The sequence below is a fragment of the Taeniopygia guttata genome, chromosome 2 (assembly GCF_048771995.1).
Source record: "Taeniopygia guttata chromosome 2, bTaeGut7.mat, whole genome shotgun sequence".
Taxonomy (NCBI): Eukaryota; Metazoa; Chordata; class Aves; order Passeriformes; family Estrildidae; genus Taeniopygia; species Taeniopygia guttata.
The window spans coordinates 20,942,110-20,965,231 of record NC_133026.1 but is presented as its reverse complement, the minus strand read 5'-3'; the positions used below and the strand labels follow the sequence as shown (position 1 = coordinate 20,965,231).

At 38.4% G+C, this 23,122-nt stretch overlaps 1 protein-coding gene across 1 annotated transcript in view; it reads right to left on the bottom strand.

Annotated features, from left to right (window-relative positions):
• The window catches only part of RSU1 (Ras suppressor protein 1), a 102,320-nt gene that overhangs the window by 49,200 nt on the left and 29,998 nt on the right, over nucleotides 1-23,122 (bottom strand). Inside the window, exon 8 of the mRNA XM_002193448.6 lies at nucleotides 13,238-13,370. Within this exon, the coding sequence (XP_002193484.1) occupies nucleotides 13,238-13,370 (133 nt within the window). The remainder of the gene's footprint in view (nucleotides 1-13,237; nucleotides 13,371-23,122) is intronic.

Here is a 23,122-nt window from a genome sequence, read left to right as displayed (position 1 = left end):
TTATCTTTTTATTACACAAAACAGATGAAAGCTACCTACAAGAATTCCATTAATGAGACTTCCACATTTTCAGCATCACCAGCTTCATGTGAAACACAGGCTGTTGGAACTTCCTTCCTCCCCTATTTTCTGAACACAAGAAAAATCCAGACTTCCAATTAGCTTACTGATGCTGGGTGGGGTTAATTTTTTAGTTCTTAAAAGCACTTGTATTCTCTTCATAAAACGTTTGCTTAACTGGTGCACGAAGCAGACTCAGGTTATCCTCCTCATGCCGCTGGACACATGGCTGAGGGTTGCTGTAACCAGCCCCTGGAGCTTAAACCTGCTTCAGCTGGGCCACCTCTGCTGTGGCTGCACCGCTGCTCTCTGGGCTAGTGCTGGCAGTCAGGCACTGAGTTCAAGGAAGTAATTCAGACTAGAAATGCCAAAATAAGTTTCCTGCCATATCAGCCCCTGAAAACCCTTGCTTCATGGTCACATAAGAGCCAGCACTGCTGGGGCTCACAGGAGCCTGGCATCAGCAACAGTGATGCCCAAGGGCCTGGCCCTTCCCCTCTGGGCCTCAAGAGCATGGTTTAGTTTTAGGTGAACTGTCTTGGTCCCTGAGGTGCCCAGTTCACTATAGGGACAAACTAAAGTGACTCTTTGTTCTTGTGAATGCTTGACTTACAGATATATATATGTATGTGTGTGTGTGTGTGTTTATGTATGTATATATATAAAAAAGAAATATCCTGCACTAAAGGTAGCAATTTTGCCATGAGTATTTTAATGAAAATGCAAGCAGAACATCTGACTCTAGCACTAAATGCAATGCACAAGTGTCAAAAGCATGTAGTCTTGAATGATCTTTTACATGCCACTTTGTTCACCCTATTAAGATGCTAGTTGTTTCTTTGATTTATCTGATAATAAATTTTTTATGACTAGTGAGTCCCATAAAAATTGCTCTGGTGCTGACTACTTTGATTAATAAGACCAAAGAATCGAAACTGTCAGAAATTCATGGGCAAGAGTAAATTACTGCCAAACACAGATTTAGATATTCCATAAAATACAGACTAAAAAAGGTTGATTTGGTAATTTTATCTTGCATCAATTTGCTTGATATAATTTATATTCAGGATCATCACTGTCATTCCTTGCATACCTTTTCTTTTTTAAAAGTCAACAGTAGTGTAAATCTGAATTTTGGAGAAATGAACAGGAAACAGAACAGCCCAGTAACTTAAGCTCACATTGGGAATTTAGCTTGGAAATTATATCCAGTTGAAAGGTGGCTAAAACCCATGTTCTAAGAGCTGCAGCTTTTTTAAGCAAAATCCCTTTTACATTAAGAATCAAAATGGACACACATATATTCATGCCTAAATTCTACTCTTCTAGAACTGTGATCTTTCTTCCTTGGAGTCTTTGTAGGTAGCAGGTTCTTGCAACACATCTTTGAAGAGTTCTGGATCCCGCCCTCTTATCTTGAATTCCCAAAACATTTAATGTGCAGAAAGTACCATAGAAGTAGACACTGAAGCAGGTCAGAGGTAGCAATCTGGGTACACACGTGAATACAGATCAAGCATATCCTCTTCCTACAAAGAGAACATACTTAAAGCACTGGGTATAGGATTTGCTCCATCTACTTCTGCATATATTTACCATCCTGTGACAGTAATTTGGTGCAAAATGTATTTTCGTAGGATTGAAAACCTACCTGATCAAAGATTACTACAGATAACCAAAAGGAGTTAGGGAATCACTGTCCCACATTCAGTGAAACACATGCTACTGTCTACATTCAGAAAGCATTGAAATGCAGGACAGGAAATCTGGTGTCATATATAGCAGAAGTTCTTGCTTTTCAGCTTATACTTTTCAAAAAGAAGTTAATTTTAATGACAAGAATTTAAAGTGAAATCTGATCTGATAACCATTTTCCACCCTGTGTTTTAGTTGTATGGGGCTGTAAAAGTGCATATAAATGGGATGACAATGATACCTGCTAAAATAAAATCATAGCTTTTAAGAAATTTATCAGAGCTTGTGTTACAAGTGGCTACAGGAAATTACACCAGAATAATTCCAACCTCAGGCTTCCACTGGATAAATGATTGATAAAGGCAATCATAAAATTAGGGACACCTCTCCATCTAGCTGATAGCCCTCACCAGAAGGGTAAAAAAATTGCTAAAGATCACACAAAACCCTGAAATAATGTGAAACTGAATGAAGAAACTGGAGTTCAATAAAAACCAGCATGCAATAAAACAGATATGACTGCATAGAGAATAGAAATTGCAGACAGATCTGCTTGATTATAAAAGCGCCACTTTTAAATTTATCTCTCAAATAAAACAGCAAATGTGTGCAGTAACTCTTTTTGTTTGGTTATAAAGAACCAATCTGAAGAAGAAACAAGAAAGCAGATCAACTGAATTTTGAAGATTACAAAGGGTTAAGAGTCCACTATTAACTGTTAGATGCACCATTTTACCAGAAACACCTTTTTAAGGGGAAAACCTATGTTTTCCACATTAGTCCTCAACTAGTATTGTTCTGTCTGCCATTTCCAATTTATTCTTCATCCCCTTTCTGTCTCAAGGATTTTCTTTAAAATGCTCTATTCTTTTTTTACCTACAGTAAAATCAAAATTCTATTTCCTGCAATATCCTCACCAACAGACAAAAAAAAATCCCCAAACAGAACAAAACAAAAAAAAAGCCTAAAAAAGCCCCCAAAAAAACCCAAACAAACAAAAACCCCCACAAACAGAAAACCTAAACAAACAAACAAAGAAAAAACAAACCCCAAAAAACCAAAAACAAAACCCAAACAAGATTAGGTGAGTTACCCTCAAAAAGTATCAGCTTAATTTCTGAAGTGCATCTATTTTCAACATACTGCCTTTGGTTAGCAACAACACCCCCCAGAAATGTTGAGAGAAGCCCCTGAATCCATTGGAGATGATGGTCTCACCACGCCCACAGCAGTCAGAGCAGCAGAACATACTGCTGGACACAATGCCATGCCAGAACTGTGACAATTCTGGTAAAGTCTAAATTCAGGCTATGGATCATCACCTTTGGATACGACACACAGTGTCTTAAACTCCATCATGGATCATACAACAACCTTCACACTGAGATGTTGCTCTAAAACACAATTTCCCAGAAGCTTGCCCTACTAAGTTGTACCTTGCTTTTCTTTATCTGCTTGACTTCTGCTCTCAAATAATTGAGGCGTCTGTATTTAAACACATTTTTAACATCCCTTTAAAACTACTGATACCAGACTGAATTCGGCATCAGCCCCAGCTGATGTCAGATTAGTGATTATGGGAGTAAGAACTTACTACTTACCACATCAGCTGGGGCTGATGCCGAATTCAGTCAAATCTTTCAGATGTAACACTGAACTGTGAGCTTTGGTTACAGCTATTAAAATGTTTTTCAGAATGCTGACTGCATTCTGGAAAGATGTATCCACTTGCTTTTATCTCTTCCTGTAATCCTAACCACACCATGTGGTATATCTTGCATATTTTATTCACAGATATGCAATTCTTCATTAAGCTGCTTTAAAATATACTGTGTACCCAGTAAATTAAACTGAATGATTAAATGACCCAGGACAGCCTGTACCTTCACTGTTATCTTTCACCAGCTTCCAGGTCATCAAAAACAACTGTGTATTTGCTTCCAAATATCCGAGGAGAACATTTAATGACTCTAGGTCAGATCTCTGTGAACCTCACCAGAAACATTCTCTTTGGTAGTTGTCTCCCAAGACCTGTCGGGGTGTTGATAATTCTTCTTAATGTTTTTTTTGAAATTATGCAGGGCTCATTTTCCAGCAACAATGTTCTGTAGCTGTACAAGCTAAATGCCTCATAAAATTCTATGGTTAGAGAGTTGCCTTGACCAACCAAACTTACAATATTTATAATATTTAGTGCTTCTTTAGGAAAAAAATCTCAAAGTCATAGTCATACCTTAAAGAGTATTAATGACATTCATATTACAGTCACTTTCTTTATATCATCACTAGTAGAATCCCATGTCACTTCCTCACTATTTAAAACAAAATTAATTTCAGAATAAACTAGTTCATAATAATCCAATTTGGTCTATTCACCTTCCTTGATGCTGGAAAGGTACTAGTACTTCTGTCACTTTTTGGGTTTTTCACTGACACAGTAATTTAATTAAGACAAAATTTGGGTGAGTCTAGACTCTGTTGGTCAAGTCTTCTAAATGTTCTGGGTGCATGCCTAGAGCCTTGGATGTTTAAAATCATTTCTCACAACAAAATGTTGGTCAGGCTTATACTTGAGGGACTAAAAAATAACTCATCTTCCCTAAATTATCACCAGCTTGCACTGAACAGAAGCATAACAGAACATGACTTTCCCTCCCTTGTCATTATTAATAATCTATCACAGTTCAGAAAAGGGACCATTTAGTTTCCAAGATTTATCACAATCAGATAGTTATAAATAGTCTCTCTAATGGGTAAGAAATAGATCCCACTTTGAATTTGCCCTCTTTCCTACTGCAGAAACTTGTTTCAATCTCCTCTATCATTTTTCCTGCCCAAGGTTCCACTTGCCTGCAGCGGCACATCTCACTCTGCTTGCCGTCTTATACCCCAGGTTCTAGGGGGTCTAAGAACCTGTTCTCTAGGCCAGGTCCTTGATCCTGTTATTTACCAGGTTTTTTTTTGGACATCTCTACTTAGCACTAATTTTGGATTTATCATAATTACCACTGATTTTTAACTCGGCTACTGATCTTGCCTTGCCCTATAGTCTGATGCAACTCCGTATTGTCTCCCTACTCAAACCATGTACCCTGCTACTACTTCCCTAGTTTTGGTTTCATACAGTCCTCAGCTTCTGCATTTAACTCACTTTGCTCCAATTTCACTTCTAACAGAGCTCCAGATGTCTGCCCCAGTGACATAAACCCTAGGTTATCATCCTTGGCATGGCAAATGGATTATTGCATAATATTCTAAACTTTATATAAAGTTCATATCAAAGGGAACGGCAGAATCAGTAGTTACACCGATATTTATATGTGCAGTATCTGTATCTGTCAGATACATCAGTGATAGCTTTGGTTTTATTACAGATCCATCTTAGCAATATATAAACAAAAATATACAGACATAGTGTTTTTATTGTTTATCTTTTGACATGGGTTCCAGTTAGCTCTTCTTTAGGGAAGAGTTACAGATTTGCATGTAAATGTTGTCTAAAGATGTCAGGACTCCGAGTCATCTATTTTCTCTGTTGGAAATAATGTACTAATATATTTATCAATTTTTAAAATACAGCCAATAAATACAACATGTGGTTGGAATACAAATCAGCATTTTCATATAAAATATACAGTACCATGTCTTCAATACAACAGAACCAAATGTAGATGACATTTTTATATTTCTCCACATCAGGCTTATAATAGATTTTTATTGGTAAATTTAAATTTCTTTTACTGGTGCGTGATGAAAATGTGTGAATCAGGACTATTAACACTTGTTTACTTCTCAGCTATGACGATCTTGCTTCTTGCCATCCTTTGAGAGAAGCTTAATTTGTTGTGAGCTCATCTACACAGGAGATGTGGCATCTCAGAGATTCCCACCTAACGCAGGTCACTGAGGTAATCTTTTTTCCACTACCTTTACCCAGTCTTTGAAACCATGCTGGAATAAATAAGGTCACAGCTGCCACTGGCACAGATGTTACATCCATGTCAGGAGTCAAATAGTAAGAATGCCAGGCTAAAAAGTCATTGAAATATTTAAATGAGCTCCAGCAATGGAATGTTGGATGCACACCACTACCTTTTCTGTTGTACAGGCCCAGGACAATCAGAGTGCAAATGAGAAGGGAAAATAAGTATTCATTAACTGTGTATGCTGTGAGTGCATGAACATGAGCAATTCTTCTAGGAACAGTGAGAATACTGTATTTGTAGAGCTGCATCTAAGAGAAGACTAATGCATGAAGCCTTCTATTCCATTGTCCTGGTTTTATCTGGGGTATAGTTAATTTTCTCCCTAGTACCTGGTACAGGGGCAGTGTTTTAGAGGCAGGATGAGAATAATGTTGATAACACGCTGATGTTTTGGTGGCTGCTGAGTAGTGCTTGCACTGAGCCAAGTACTTTCATATTTCATGCTCTGAATATGAGGAGCTACACAAGAATCTGGGGAAGGGAGAGGGACACCTCTGGGACAGCTGACCAAACTGGCCAAAGGGATATTCCACACCAGAGAACATCCATGCCCCCAGCCCCCAGTGTAGAAACTGAGAGGAGTTGGCCAAAAGGGACTGATTGCTGCTCAGGGATGGGCTCAGTCGTGGTCAGTGGGTAGTGAGAAATCATATTGTGCAACACCTGTTGGGGTTTATTCTTCTCTTTCTTCTTTCTTTTATTACTATTATTATATTTTAATATCAGTAGTATTATTATATGTACCGTGTTTCAATTATTGAATTGCTCTTAACTCCAGCTTTCTCCTTTCCTGATTCTTCTCTCCGTCCTGTGGGGTGTAGGGGAAGGAGTGAACAGCTGTGTGCTTCTGAATTGCTGTCTGGGGTTAAACTACAACATCCACAAACTACCAAAGAATACTAGAGACAAAATCAAAGAAAAGTAAAGAAGGTAAATGGCATTTATTATGGCCTGTCTTTCTCAGCAAGGCAGGGTAAACTCACACTATCCAAGTTCTTTAAATCTTTACTGACCTCTGTGGATCATATAAACAGCTGAGGTGTCTGACTGAGCCCTGCTGAATCGGATCTACAAATGTTTCAAGGAACTGGTCTGTGTTCTTCTATATGATCTTTATTCTCCCAAGAAGTACAGAATACAAACCATTCAAAACTACACCTGAAATCAACTGTGTCCAGTTCTTTTTGGTGCCGTCACAAGATTAGACAATGATTGGGGAATTTAATTTTACTTAGAGACAGCCAAAGAAAAGCATACTTTCTAGGTATCTCTACAGCCTAAGTGCAAAAAAAATGTTAGTAAGATTTTCATAACCCCAAATTATTTTTCCTAAGGAATATGTAAGTTATATAACAACAATTCTTAAGTTATGAAAAATTGCCAGTAATTATAAACTACTGCACAAAACTGTCATACATGTTTACTTAAACAGATTATTAAATGGAGGAACAAAGCTTTGCCTCCTTTAGTTTAGTATCAGTGGCATTGTGCAGTTATCTGAATATATATGGGGGTTTCAACAAAATTTTTCACTCAGCTATCAGGAGATGTGAATGCAAGGTCTGCCTACATCACAGACATGCTGTCCTCTGCCACAGGTAATCACATCATGTACTCCTGTCCAACTGATCAGTGCTCACTGAAACAAGACTTTGGCCTTCATTTTTTTGTGTTGGAAGACTATTTCTAGCAGAAGGTTATTTATCACCTTGCTCCTTTAATAATTAGAGACCTTCATTCAAACATACACCTGACCAGCTTATTTATATTTTTTCCTATATCCACCATTTTTTTATGTCTTAAATGAAGTTTCTTCCTCTGCCTCTCCCTTCCAATGACAGCCATGACTCATGTTATCAGGCCTGACTTTGCTAAATAAATAAAATATCTTTTAAATTTCCTTTTCTTTTTTCATTCATTTCACTATCCTCTTATATTTTCACACTTTGCCTGCACCTGCATGAATTCACCTTTCACGAATATAATGACCACAACTGTGAAATATTTCCTTGTCTGTACTGGAAAATTTCCACTCCTTTAGCCAAGCTCTTGGGATTGTGCTTATCTTTCTCTCCCCCTCACTCCAGCATATCCCACCAGTGGCTTGCCTGTAACTAATACACTCAAGCCTTCCTCTTTGCTTACTAATTCTTACTGTGTAATATGCTGACTTTTTCCTATGCTGCTAGCTTTGCACCATCGGCAAACATAGTTTAAGTACTCCTGCTTTTTGTGCTAGCATAAAAAAATCAGGTTCTTGGAGGTCCTAGACTGTGCTACACAAGTAACACCATTTCAGAACTATCTCCATATCAGTTCAACCTGATGATGCCTCCATATCAACTGCTGCCAATTCCCACTTTCCCAATGTGCTTCCCAAGAACCAACATATAGATTCTCCACTTGGTTGACCTCTTTTCCACTCCTTAATAGGTGATTTTGCTGATTATCATCTTTACATCATTGGACAGCACCAACTGTGCAGCTGGTTTAACTTAACTTAAACAGGCTTTACAACTGTGGAACAAGATCACCAGTTATTTCAAGAGACTATTCATATTCTAGTGCACTATTCTGAGTATCTTGCCAGTCTCCTTGAGTTGCTAAAAATAAATCCTGAAATACTCTTCATTAATGTAATCCAGAAGAGGAATCTGTTCCTTCATGACCTATGTCTGTTGCCCTGGAAGCAGCTGCTGCATAACAGTGGGGTTCAGTACAACAACTCATTCCCAAGAAGCTGGGGAGATTGTCTCTACACAGAGGGCTGAATAAAGAGTAGATTTTTCCACACTGTCACTGTTGATGAAATGGGATTTTCAATTACAATGCTCAGCACAGAGCAACCTGCCCAGGGAAACCTATGTTCCAATGCTGCCAAGTGATATATGCTCAGCACTGCATTTGTCAAACCATTTCCTCCACCAAGAGTTCATGTGTCAGTCTTGAAAATGGCTTGCTCTTCTACTACCTTTCCTGATGGAAATGTGAAAAGTGCAACTTGCTTCCTTTCACAAAACATCTTGTTGAGCCTCTTGACTCCAAATTGACTGCCTTGCAGGGAAAATCTGCTTTCTAAGACTTAAAAATGGTGTGACTCTTCAATTGTAATTCTGCCTCACTGGAATACGAAGGTCAAACAGGGAAACAATAATCATTAGATAAAGTGTTAAAAAGGGATTGCTGGGTTTAAGGGTCAGTTTAAAAATGCATTCAGGACCCAGCAATTTCTTTTGTTTTAGCTGGAATTACACTATCAGCTGATGATGCCTGCATTAGACTCTGCTATGATAAAATCAAAATCTTTCTGATACAAACATGCAAAGAATAAGTTCCACATGAAGATGGATCAAGAGAACATGAATAACTCCAGAAATGTACCAGAAGAGCAGCTTTCTGGACTAACTTTGCTGTAAATGCCAGCAACCAAACCCACCTACTGATACCAATTGCACATCTCAGTTTTATCTCATCTTAATCAAATCAATAATTATCTTATATAAATCCTGAGGAACTAGAATTTTATTCTTCATAGGAGCTTAATTCATTGTTTTCTTTCTAACATTTAAGTCTGTCTGCACTTATCTAAGTACATTGTGACCACTAAATCACACAATACATCATCTCTTTGTCAGTATCCTAGACAGAGAAGATCCTTTGAGAATATGCTTACAACATAAAGGTCATTCTGAAAGTTGACTAAAGGCATGAATAAAAAATAAAACATTCAGTAAAGCCCTTTGAGAAGACAAGGTTGCCATTATCCTTCACTGTTTAAGCAAGTTCTTAAACTGCTTTTCAACACTATTGTAACATCAGATGGCGAGTTTAATGGCAGCTCCTAAGTATATATAGAACCAAAGCCAAAATTCAGCTTACTAAAGTTTCAGAAAGTTACACAGCAGTGAGAGATTAAGAATCATTATACACTTGGCAAACTGACCTATTTCCAAACGATGCTGTCACCAGATGATATGTGCAGTGGGTGTATTTTAGCCAACAAAAGCTAGCAAAGTGCCAAGAGCTGCTGAATTTCCTGTTAAGAATTAAGAGCCCCTCCACACACATTTTCCGGCACAATATAGGGCCCATCTTTTTGTCGGCAAAAGTCTTCCTTGAAAAATTAGGGTTGAAAAAAATCACCAGGCACCATTTCTCATGAAAGGTAAGGAAATTAAAGGAAATGAAAGAAGCTACAAAGTAAGCTCTTGGCTTACTGGTTAATATGCTTCTGAAGTAAAGTGCAATTCTAGTTTTATACTTGGTGCATGAGTACCATGTAAAACCGGAGTGTCGAAATGTAAAAGTATGCAAGACAAATGACATTTTATCTTTAGACAAAATCATCCCTCATGGGTGTCATCCTTACTTATCAATTAATCACTAGAGCATGAATATCCCAAGACAAGGCTAAAAATGGGATGTAATTTTTCACTAAATATGCTTGAAATAGCCAGTACATTTCACAAAGGAAAAGAAGAGGTTTGTGATCTACTTGGTAGCTGCTTCCCAAGTGCAACCCCACAGAATCTGAATGGAGATCTCTGGCACTGACTGCAGTGATAGCTTGCTTGTGCCAGTCTTCAGCAGAAACCTCAAGGTTTATTTACATGACTGCAAGTGAGTGCATTTCCAGGAGCTAATGAGTTACTAATTTCTGGTTACGTTAACAGCAACTGAGCAAACAAAGTTCTAGCCATTGCAAACACAAAATAAAACGTACTAGCATAACCCCCTTAGTGCAAATTTAACTTGGTGAGCCTCTGAAATTTGGGACTGTATAAGCCTACCCTCACTGTCTTAGCTAGTCTAGACAACGTGAAATTTGTAAAAAAAAGCAAAGTCAGTATTTCCAATCAGCTAGCAAAAACAATAGGCACAGGGAAACAAATCTCTGTCTCTGGAGTTCAAAATTCATCTGCCACACAGAAGCATAGTTCTGGTTCATGAAAGTCTACATCTTCCAGTACCTGAAAGCAAACTTACTGGTCTGAGGGTCAGCTACTGATCTGTGTTCTATCTTCTCAGTGTTGCAAGTGAGGTTAGCTAAGCAGCAACCTTTCCAATCATTCATTTAATGAAAAGCCTACTGCTCTGCCTCACAGTAAAAGTTTATCTGCCTCAATCCAAATGTTACAAGATTTTTTATTTTGGCAGAATGAGCAATAAAACACATGAAAACTCAAGAACCTGACTTTTCTCATTTAGATACCCACAGGGAAAAATGCTAAGTTCACATATGAACCTTGTGTTTTGCTTAATAGGAAAAAGGCACACTATCTATTCAAAGGCTCTGAAAGAAAAAGGCAGTTGAAGAAGCTGTACAGTCATTAGTAGGAAAAGATCAAAATTCCACCATGAAAAACAGTTTAATTTCTTCTGAGTGTACTGCTTACCTGCTTTTGTGCACAACAATGCTACTAAACCTGTTACCTAGACCATGCCACTGCTTTTGAGTTTTAACTCCTAAAACCAAATGAAAACAGAGGAATATCTTTAGGACATGGCATCCCAGTAATTCTCATATTTAGAGGAAACTGAAAATAAAAAGGACAATCTTTTTCCAGTAGGAAAATCCATGAACTATCTTCTTAGCCGGGTAAACAAGGAAAATCGAGATTCAAAAAAAGTTGCTACTGGTTTTCTAAGAAACCATACTGATACTTTTTATTTATGATTTAAATATAAAACGGTCATATGGTAAAAATCTAAAATTGACATATAATTATCTCCATACATTTGGTTTCCGTCACTAAAGTTTGAAAATTGTGGCAAATTAATGAAATAAACTTATAAGATCAAAGTGGAAATCATGAATGAGCCAGAGAAAGATGATTTGATTTTCATTTTTCTCCCTATGAATGGCTGGTCTGATTCTGCTTACAACATTAACTAACAGGTTTCAATTATTTACTGAGGACAAAATCAAAACTGGCCCTTTAGCCACTAAGACACTGCTACACCTAACAAAGAGTAAGACAACAAATCTAATATGGCTAACTTCGAAACAAAGAACAACAGCTGAGCAAACTGATGAAATACAGAATCTTCTTGTCAATTTTGATTATACCAGGAAAGTTGCCAGAGCAGTTTAAAATACCCAGTTACACTTTTTTTTTAAAGAATTATAGATATATAATAACAGCTTCCCCCCCACCCCCCTCCCTAGAAACTGATTGTGAGTCAAATTCTCAAAACTGCACTTGAGTCCTTAAAATTTTGCTGTCTTCATGATGCCCAGAGTGGTTTCTGAGAGAAGTACATGAGGGTCCCTAGTCTACACTGCTCACAAAGAGAAATATAAAACTGACAATACAAAACAAAATTACCAAACATTATCGAGAAACTGAGATGCAGGTACACAATGAACAGTGGGGAGGGATGGTCCAAGGAGACAGGCAGCTGCTTCCCCACACCATGTCTGTAGTACAGAGTACTACTGCAAGAAGGGTGTTGCAGCCTACTTAAATCTATGAATAAATCTGTCTTGAGAACACGAATCACAGCATAAATATCAGCACCCTTCTGAGACACGCAATTCTTGCAACCACTCTTCCATCTGTGATTCTTTTCATTTAAAATTCTGTAAATGAAGAGCAATAGCCTACAAAAGCCATTGTTGGGTCATTTAGTTACATACAGAAATTTGCATCTCAGTTACTTAATTGGAATCCTACAACTGTCACTTGTGAATACCCTTCTCTGGTAATTTTGTTCAGACAGCAACCATATAAAAGACTGTCAGAAATGCTTCTGAATTATTAAAATACACTTTTTAAATAAAGGCAAAATGCAAAAACTAACTTTCCAATCCAAGTTGTACTACCCACTGCTCCTAGGGAGACAGCATCAAGATTGTTGCTAGACATTGAAAAATAACTTCCCATCTAAAGAATAACACAGAGATCTTTACTTAAAACAAGTATTACAACTTAGTGAATGATTAAAGACATTATTTCCTTAACTAATGGTCAGCATTTGTACATGGAATCTTGCATTAAAATGAAGAAGCCCAGCACATACATTTACACTGTTGAAGAAAACATTAGTACTTGTAAGATTGTAGACTTCCACAAATTAGTCCAGATCAAACCATGTTTGAAGTCTGGATATCTCTTAAAACATAACCTGCATCCAAAAACATTAACAAATATATATTTCAAGCTATAAAGCTGCACTGAGCATACTTAAAATTAGTACTTCTCAAAAGGCTTGTAATGCTGCTTTTACACCTCTCATGTTACATAACAGCTCTTAGAAATAAACAAAAAACGGAGGACAGTATCAAACAGTCTTTGTGCTTTCCTAACTTGTCTACATGACAGTTACCTTCTTCTTAGCAAAATTCCTTAATATAAATGTACAGGCTTGCATATTTGTCCTGAACACCAAGTTACTGCATGTATTATGAAAGATGTGTGTAGCTGGTAAAACTTTGCCCAATACACTACAGGGAAATAAATAACACAGCTACAATATATAATGTAATACTTACTATTTATATGTTTCTGAACGAATGTATTCAAAAACATGAGATACTCCCAACTGGAACTGATCAGCAATAGGGGTAACCCAGGGATTGTTCTCTGCTTTGAAGACTTGTTTTTGACCAGTTAAATCCAAATTACCTGAAAGAGATTAAACAAAACACCAGATGAAAAATATTTGAAACATGAAAAATTTGAAAGAAATACCTTGTGGTGAATGTAAAAACTCTTTATTCATTTCAGAGAATGCAACCATAACAACAGCAAATATTTCAGTCTTAGGAAAGACAAATAGAAGGACACTAGGTCCCACCATGATGGATGCAGTTCCACTCTATTTGTTTCAGCGCTGCTACACAATGAAAAGCATGGTTGAACCCTGACCACTTATTTATTAAATTAGTTTCAAGCATGACTTGATAATGCATCTGTTCACCATCTCCACTATGATCTGCAGGAATAAAAGGAGAATGATTTTCTGGCAGAAGTCTGCTCTGCTGAAACTTGGCATTGCAAAGCATTCCTCAATCCCGGCTCCAGGGGCTTTCTGCATTCCCAGTGCCCAGCACATTGTCTGTACCAATATCCTGCTCTGATCTGTGGTTAGAGTGACACACACTCACAAAAGCAGACAGACAATGCCATTCTTGTAACATGGCAGTTTTACTGATTCTTGACAGAAGTCATAAGAGACCTGTCATGAGTTTGCTCCAGGCTTTTTGTACATGTTGTAAAAGTTTACCACCCGAGCCCAAAATCAGCACATGCTCCTTTCAAATTCCTCATGACTATGGATACAAAGGGCTGAATTCTGGGATAGCATAGCCATTGAAATATTTCCTTGTGTTCTTTAAATTAAGAAATCTGTGGCCTATTTTCAATTTTTTTTGTGAATTTTATAATTTAAGAGAGGCCTACCAGTCCCCCAAAAATCAACAATAACTAAACCACAGTAAGATAAAATAACTATGGGGAACAAACAAAAAATATTTACAGGATTTTGAAGAATGACAGAGCCAAGATGTTGGTGAAATCTGGTATCAACCTGACACCACAGCTTTCCAAAATGAAAAGGGCTGTGCAAGCGCAGGCAAGGGGAGCCACTTCAATCCCTGAGCTCATTGCTCACTTTGGCTACACATTCTGCATGACAGCTAATCCTTGGCGTATTCCTCTCTGTAAAAGGGGTTAACACAATTAAAGATAGGCCATTATACGGTGTGAAAAGATGCCAAGCATCTCATAGCAGCCTATCCCGGAGTCAGGAGTCACCGTTACCTTAACAAACCCTAACAAGCTCATCTGCCAGCTGTCTGTGCAGGCTGGCCCGAGCCGCAGCGCAGGAGCAGCCCCCACAGCCGTCAGTCTGCGCGCCTCGCCGCTTTATTAAGGGACTCGGCAGCCCTGCTCTAACAAGGATCAGGAAAAAGGATTAAGTACGGTGACAAAGAGGACCTAATAAGCAGACAGCAGCGTGTCTCACTCCGTGCCGGCTGGAGGCGTGGGCTGGCGCTCTCGCCGTCCGGCTCTCAGGCGGAGGCTGCCGGGGAAGCCGGCCAGAGCGGCAATCAGCCCTAACCCTCTGACCGGGGCTGCTGGGAAGATTATGTATCACTCAGGGGCTTGCTTCGCAATTGCAAATTGGATTTCCCATTTTATTACCAGCAAAATATCCTGAATGCTGTTCTCCGAAACTACCAACATTGCAAACGCTTTGTAGGTGGGGCATCAAAGTAAAATCAATCTGTGTCCAACTAAAGAAAAACCAGTTAAATTTGGGGAAGTGAGATTGGCCCCCATCACTGGTCAAGTTCAATGCTGCTTACAGGAATAAGTCACATGTGCCCAAAATCTCAATATTTGGGGTCTCAGCTGAATCCTCTTGTTCCAAGCTGTGTCAGAAATTTACCACCCAGGGAAGGCTGCTGCATGTTTCCATTCCTACAGTACAGTGTGCCCACTTCCATTTCAAATACCACATGGCCCATTTAAACGTAATTAAATTTAATAATTACTACTCTACTACAGCCAAAGGAATCTCACAGCAAAACCAAGAGTGCTCAAGCAGAATAACCTGTAGGCCCCCATGCCAATGTAACAGCTTTATTTTCCTCTGTCTTCCCTTTTTTCCTAAAATACACTGGAAGCAGACAAATACTCCGTTTCACCTTCAGAGGGAAGCAGAGGCTCTAATTCCTCTACTTACAGTGGAAATTGGGGCGCACAAAAATTCAGCATCCACCCCAAAATCCACCCTGTCCCTGCCCAGGATGTCCTTCTGGAAGCTTTGCCAGCAGCAGCTGGTCTGGCAGTCCATGCCACCGGCCACCTAGAGCTGGAGTGAGAGCCTAGGGATTTTAGGTGAAGAATTTAATCAAGCGTGGTTGTGAGAAAAAGAACAACTTGTCTGTCCTCATAGCAAGCACCAGATTCTCCGCAGGTGAGTGAAGAAGGGCTGCCCTACAGAAGACAGGAAGGACAGGGCAACCAGTGCTATAAAAACCTCGCTGTTGGATACCAAAATTTCCATCTGGAAATGAAGGACAGAAATAGGCAGGAAAATAAGTAGGATAAGAAGTTACAGGGCGAGTGCCCCACCTCATCAGAACCTCCTGACACAATGCAAGCCATTTGAGCACAAAGAATCCACATAATTAAAAATGAGACAGAAGGGAAACGTGTCTCTCCTGCATCACCATACAGTGCTTGGGGGCCATATCCTGGTGTTCTTTCTGTGCTTACAGCTAAAAAGTCCATGAATCAATGGTGTACGTACCTAATTATCCTCTGGCTGCAGGACATCCAGGAATCCTAAGCACAAGGCCAAAGTCTCAGTAACATCTCAGGAACAGTATGTGCTGGGGCAGCCAAACACACAGAAGCACTGCATGGACCCTTCTGCTACAGTGCAGAAGACAAATCCAGCAGTGTGGAAGAGATGACCACACTTGCCTGAAGCAATGGCTCTGGCACCAGGCTCCCCAAAGGAGTGCCCAGCAACTGGACACCTCACACATGTCCCTGTTCCCCAACTCCAAAAGCCTCCTTGCCTAGGTGATTTTTTTATGGCAACACCCTGTTAGAAAATGCTATTATTCCACCCTTGCAGTACTAGAGCCAGGGAAAAAAAGCCACGGCAGATGTGCCTTCATGCATATTGTCTAACAGCAGCATCAGCAGAGCACTGTCCCCAGGGCTTTTGAAAATTTATATACTGTTCTGCTACAGAGATCACATCAAATCCCTCAGATACTTTTAGTAAGCAAAATACAGAATTACCTCTAGTAACACTCCAGCACTGAAGATTGAATTACAAAATATATTCGGATACGAGACTGCATTGATCATTGCTGTTTTGTTCTACATGCACATCTACCTATTAAATAATATTTATCATTTCTGTAATTTGACAGAATCATTTTACTAAAACTGTATTTCTTCATTATGGACTTAAAGTTCTGCTATTTTGTCATACTGAAAAAGATCAGCACCACCAAAAGGCATCACAATCATATACCTCTGGTAAGTGAGGAGGAACAGGCCACCTTCAAGGCTAATCAGCACAGTGCCTTTCCTAGGCACAGAAATGTTATTTAAATTATTTGAGTGCTTCTAAAATTATTCTAATAAATCATCAAAACTATAAATCCCAGCACCCAGGTTTAACATGCTTAAAGAACCTTCAAAGTCCAATGGGTACTTTTTTTACTCTATATTGAGTAAATATAGATTTCCAGGTAGGAAGACTGCAAAGTAGACACTGCTGCTACCAGTAAGTGGACACTGAAAAGAGAAGAGAACCTGGAAAAGGGAAGAGCAGAGATGTAACAGCTGACTGCTGTGGATGACCTGCACAGAATGACGAAAAGCCTTCAAAGAGGAGCCATCTGTATCATTTTAGAAATGCCTGATCTTGGCATTTTTATTTCTGTCTCGGCACTCATTGTCTCTAAAGATGATCTTGAACCTTTAAGTTTGATCGGATCCTTGTAATTTAACTTCTTTGTTTACTCCACCTCAAAACCAAATTACTCCTAATGCCCAACTATTCAGCTGTGCAGACCTAAGAACTGTCTAGTGCCCAAATCTCTTGTTTGCTGCCATCTGGGAACTATAGTAAATAGATCAACACCAAAACTCTTGAGAATTCAAGTGAAAAATCAAAGTGTGCATATTTTTAATTGCAGTAGGTTCTAACTTAAGTCATCCATTAACAAAAAATACCATTTATCACTTCCTAAAGTCAAAGTGTGTACAGCCATGGGTCGGCAGAAGGGCCACCTCATATGACAGTGGGCACACCTCATCCTGAGAGATATTTAAAAGATAAGAAGGCACCTACACTTTCCTGTCACAATGGATCTATCCTGCACTTAAGCTAAAACATTATCATTAATGTTTCTTATTTTCCTGCAGTTCTGTTGAAATAAAAAGTCGTTTGTGAGAACATTCATGTTTTGATCAAATGCCTCCAACGGTCAGAAAAGAGCTTAGAATAGAAAACCAAATGCTGCCTCCCACAGCGGTGTCTGACACAGAGAGTGTCAGAGCCAGTAATAATACTACCCCCATCACTTAAGTGATTACTACCCATACCTTACCTGTAAAGTATCACTTAGGCCAAGGGTGCCTTCAGACCTCCTAGGCTACTTCTGTCCATTAGACTTAGCCTGCAAGCACCCCTGACATATACAGCTACAAGCCCCTCATCCTCTTGTGATGTATGATATACAAAGTGTGTAATATTTATCCAGCGGATATATACTGGAGGTACAGTAAGGTATGACTAGTGTAGATAGGCATTACTTCAATACATACAAAAGGAAACAGAATGAACACACACCTGGCTTGTCCTTTTCCCTTGAATACCCCCCGGTAACACTTTAAATACTTCCAAAAAATTAAAAGGTGAAATTAAGTAATTAAACAAGTCTGACATTTGAGAAGTGAACATTGGCATTCAGCGTAAGAAACATGATCCTAGCTGTAAAATGCCAGATCAACGCTTCTTTGTAATGGTTTAAACTCATCCCCAGTGGAGCTTCATTAAAATCAATGGCTTGTATACTGTTGAGCTTCATATCTGTATCCTGTTGATACTCTGACTCCCCTCCCAGCCTAGACTCTTCTTCACTGACCTCAAGGAGAGTCCTCAAGCTGTAACACATCCCTTTTAGCAATTCCTCTTAAGACTGCAATTCAAACATTCCTTTCCCTTACAACACAAATGTATTACTCTCTGTCGTATATATAACAGGAGGAACAAAATTAGTTTTAGTAATTTATTTAGATATAAATACCTTTGAATCCTGTTTTATTAAATGCTAAGTAAGGGATCAATCCACTGCACTAAATTTAAACTTAGGTTGTACGTAAAAATCTGTCTGTCCTGGCTTGTTTTAGATTTGCTTTACACTACAGGGCTTATAATTTTTATTACTTTTGTGGCATTTGCTTTGTCTCAACAGAGAGAGAGATTGTTTAAAGTATGGGGGTAGAAGAAATATAATGACTATTATGTCATGAAAAGGATACCAAAGCAATTAATTGCTAATGATGCTTTAACACCTATGTAAAAAACCCAAAATATATACTCATTTCTATGTCACAAAGTATTATCAAAGACAATGATTTTTACCACAATCTAAAGCACATGTAAGGCTGTGCACCAGTAACCCATACCATTCCTATAAACAGGTAAGATAATTTCTGCTTTGAAGACATAGTACTTTTGAAGGATTAGTAACAGAAGACAGTAGATTTAAACAGTATTTATAAAGTAGCAGTAACACAACAAAGAGCAAAGTCTTCTTGTACCTAAGTGCAATGTGACTCAATCTCTTTGGAACCGGCAGAAATATTCACAGCAATATTCTATATGATAAACAAATATACATCTCCGTAGCATATGTCAAAAATACTAATTTTCTTACTGATGAACGCCTATGCACTAAGAGAGAACAACTAAGTTTAGTAAATCTAAAACTAGACTGAAATTCATTGATCCAAAAGATCAATCTCAGCAACACTTTGCTCTTTCACCCCTACATCCTTATACTGAAGAATGTATAACAGTATCACTTCAAGTCACCAGCACTTCGGAGAACCCTGAAATAGTATTTGTGGTGGTTCTACAAACATGGGAGAAGGTTCAAGTCTCAGATAACAAGAAATCAGATTCAGTACACGCAAATAAATGAGATACTCCAGAGCATCCATCACACAGAAGCAGGCTGGAAGCCCTCCCCTGGCTCCTCTCCTAACCACACAGATGGGAATGCCTGCAATCTCCCTTGTGAGTGTCAGACAGGAAGCCCCAGGGTAGGAGAAGGCTGAAGGAGCAACCTGAAAGTCAAACACTGAGGCCAAAATCCATCCTCAGTTTTACAATTACTTTCAGGGAGTTAAAACAGGCTTTACAACATCACATGTTATTCTTACAACTTCTTAGATGTACATGATGATTTCCAATAATGAGTTTGGAGATGAGACCCCCAACTTCAGCATTGACCTGAATACATGTGTAACTGAAGAGCTTACACATTTCAAACAGAAAAACATCTGGTCTGAAAAACATCAGGAGATGGAGAATCTACTCTGCCAGTTGTGTCATATTCTAATGGTTCATCACTGTCAAAACACATTCTTTACATCCAAGCTGAACTAAGCTGACTCATTTCTGAAACATTGCTGTACTCCCTCTGCCCATCTGCAAGGGGAAAGATCACCTATGCTTTATTCTCATGGAGTGAGTGAGAATCAGCAGCCAAGTGTTCTCTCACTCTTTACTTTGATAGGTTAAATAGTCTGATTATACTGTGATCCCATAGTAGCTACTCCGTTTGCCTCAACTCTTAGTAAGAGGAGCATAGCTGAAATAAATCAAGTAAAAGCAGACCAACTAAATCTTGAATTCTTTACCCTTGATGTAAATGGGAAGCATTAAAGGGCAAACTGGTATTGCCTCAGCTACAGCTATTAAAATTGTATGGGAAGAGAATTTTACCCTCCAGCATGTTTCATAGGAGAGAGTTTAAAACAAAGTGAATGTAGTCCTGAGATGTTTATACAAAATTCCACCATCAAAGGAAAGGTCAGCTACACTCTTTAACAAAATAACAAAGTGTAATGGAAAGTCTGACACTTCCGAATGTGTCAGGACTGAAGATGAAGCCTGGGAAAGAGAAGAGGATGGATGAAATGCTGAACCACAACTTTAAACCACACTTCAAGTATTAAATACAGAAAGATTTTAGGCCTAATTTAGCTGGGCAAATTCATGTTTCCACATTCAGGTGACAGGAGGAGAGGTTAACTCTCTGGGAACAAGGAGAGAGCCGTGGAAACTTCTACCATCACAGTACACAACAAACCAGACCTAACCAGGAGAACTAGTAGAAAGGGTAAATAATAGTAACATTAACATATGAAAGCCATAAACCAGGAACTTATTCAATGCAGCACACAAGTACTCCTCACCTAACAACACACTGCTAATGGCTTGTACTGCCACAAGACAAGTCAGGCTGTTTCAACAACTCAACTCCACCACACACAGCTCTCAGGTACCAGGGCAACCAGCCCAGCTGGTGCCATTTTCTTGGTAACTAAGAGGAAAGGCAGAGGGACAGGCACTTTAATAAAAGTCCAAGAAATAACTTGAAAATGTAATTTCAAAATGTATTTTAAAAAATACATTCTAAAATTATTTATTACTTACAACTTGATTAAATTAATTTCTCCCACATTCCTCAGGTAAGAGTAAGATCATTTTCTAGAAGACCTACAAGTACTGTGAAGTTTCACTGATTTCTTTCTTTGAAAGGTGACATGTTGTGCTGGAAATACCATTTCCTTCACTGCTCTGTGTAACAAATGTCCAGTGCTGACTGGGATCCCAAGGGGCAGACCAGCAGTCACCACTAAGTGTTCCTAGTGAAGAAACCCAAGAAACACACTACGCAGCAGATGGCTTTTGGAACAAAGGAAATTAACGTGATGTCAAAGTAGTTTAACATCAAAGACACTTTAATGGCACAGGAAGTATTACAGGCTTAGAGGATCAGCATCCCAATTTATTTTGAAATATATTGCACATTTTTTCCAGCATCAGAAACTCCCCTGAGATTCTCAATTATATGGGAATTCAACAGAGCATTCTCTCTTTGAAGGGTCCCTATCAGACCAAAATCTAGTTAATTTTTAAAAATTACTTCAAAAAAGACTCACTGTATTGCTTTTGCCCTGCACCTTTGAAACTTCCATTCAAACACAGGTTGCCAAGTACTCAGAAGGGCGAAACCACCTTTAAGTACTATGAAACACATAAAATGAACCAAATATAACAACAAATGTAACATTTGCTCAGATTGGCTCTAATTACAGTACCCTTACCTACTACAGTTCTGACACAACAGATGAAGTATCTGCCGACAGAAACATCATTATTAGGTTGATGGTACTTATAATCAGAGTACAGTCAACAAGAGGAGAACCCACACACACACTGTAGTCATCCGAGAAGTGACTGTAGAACTTACATATTTCAAAAACTAATGCAAATCTGAATCTTTGAAAGTTTGGCAAGAATTACAACAGTGTCCATCAAGTACTTTGAATTCAGCCTGGTTTCTAACTACATAACAAGTGGTGGGGTGTAGGGTGCAGTGATTTTTGGCTTTTTTGTTCTTTTTTTTTTTTTGACTTAAACCTAAAATGAGAAACCAAATTAGAGTATGCACAGATTTTCAGGGAAGCTTTTCTATATAAATCTCTCCATAAGCTATCTTGTTAATTACATATTTGTTATTGTTTCTTGACTGATAACTGCTACATCAGCAGTCCCAGAAAACAACCTATTTTGTTTACCCACCTTTACCACCTTAGTTCCAAAATTAGAAGCATGTCTTTTTTTTTTTTTTTTAATTGTAAGGTATCAATTAGTTGTTCCGGTGCTCAGAACTGTTGTCCAAAGAGCCCCAGTGTTCAGGCTTCTAACAAGCACCAACTAATGACCTGTATTGCAGGTGTGAGCAGTGCTGTGTTGTGACACAAGCAGGGTACAGTGACAGTTTATACTAAAATAAGAAAAGTTTGGCATTTACATCAACTAGCGGAAAGTTTCCAACATATGGAAAAGAAATATCTTTTGTAAAGTAAGTGATTCTTATGTTTGCACATGCCTGTTATAATTACCTGAGTAAATGGCTATTTCGATTAATATTTACTTGAACAAACAACTGCAGCTACTACTTCGCGTAATACAATATTAATACACAAATTCTAGTGTCATTTCAAAAGCCTAAATTTTAAAAGGTGTTCCTGTGATGGAAATATTGAGGCTTTTGGCACAATTCCTTGAACTTTGTATTTAAAGCCAATTCTTTATTCACAGAAGGTAATTTAGCTATTTAAAAAATATTTATGAAAAAATTACTTAGCTATTCTGATACAGAAATTAAATTTACAACATGTTTCATGCTTCTTAAAAAGGAACATGACTACTTAGGCAACTAAGATATTTTTTTAAGTTGGTTTCCTTTTTTTTTTTTTTTTTTTTTAAAAAGCTTGAATTTTCTACTTTTCCAGTATGGACTAACTTCATGATTTTGATAGTGTTTCTCATTACCTGAGGAAATTCCTTGATAAACTATAACAGTTTTGAACAGCAACTTATGAGCCGTTGATGCCAAATTCAATTTTGCAAAAGGAAGATGTTAATTGGGAATGTATTCTTAGAAATCACTGTTCTTCCACATGCATAAACAGGACCAAACCACGTGTGTGCACACATGTGTTAGCAGCAGGGTAGTGCACACAGGCAACATTAGAATCTGGGCTTTAAAAATCATACCAATTGTTTTCACATCAAAAATGCAGACATACAGACAAGC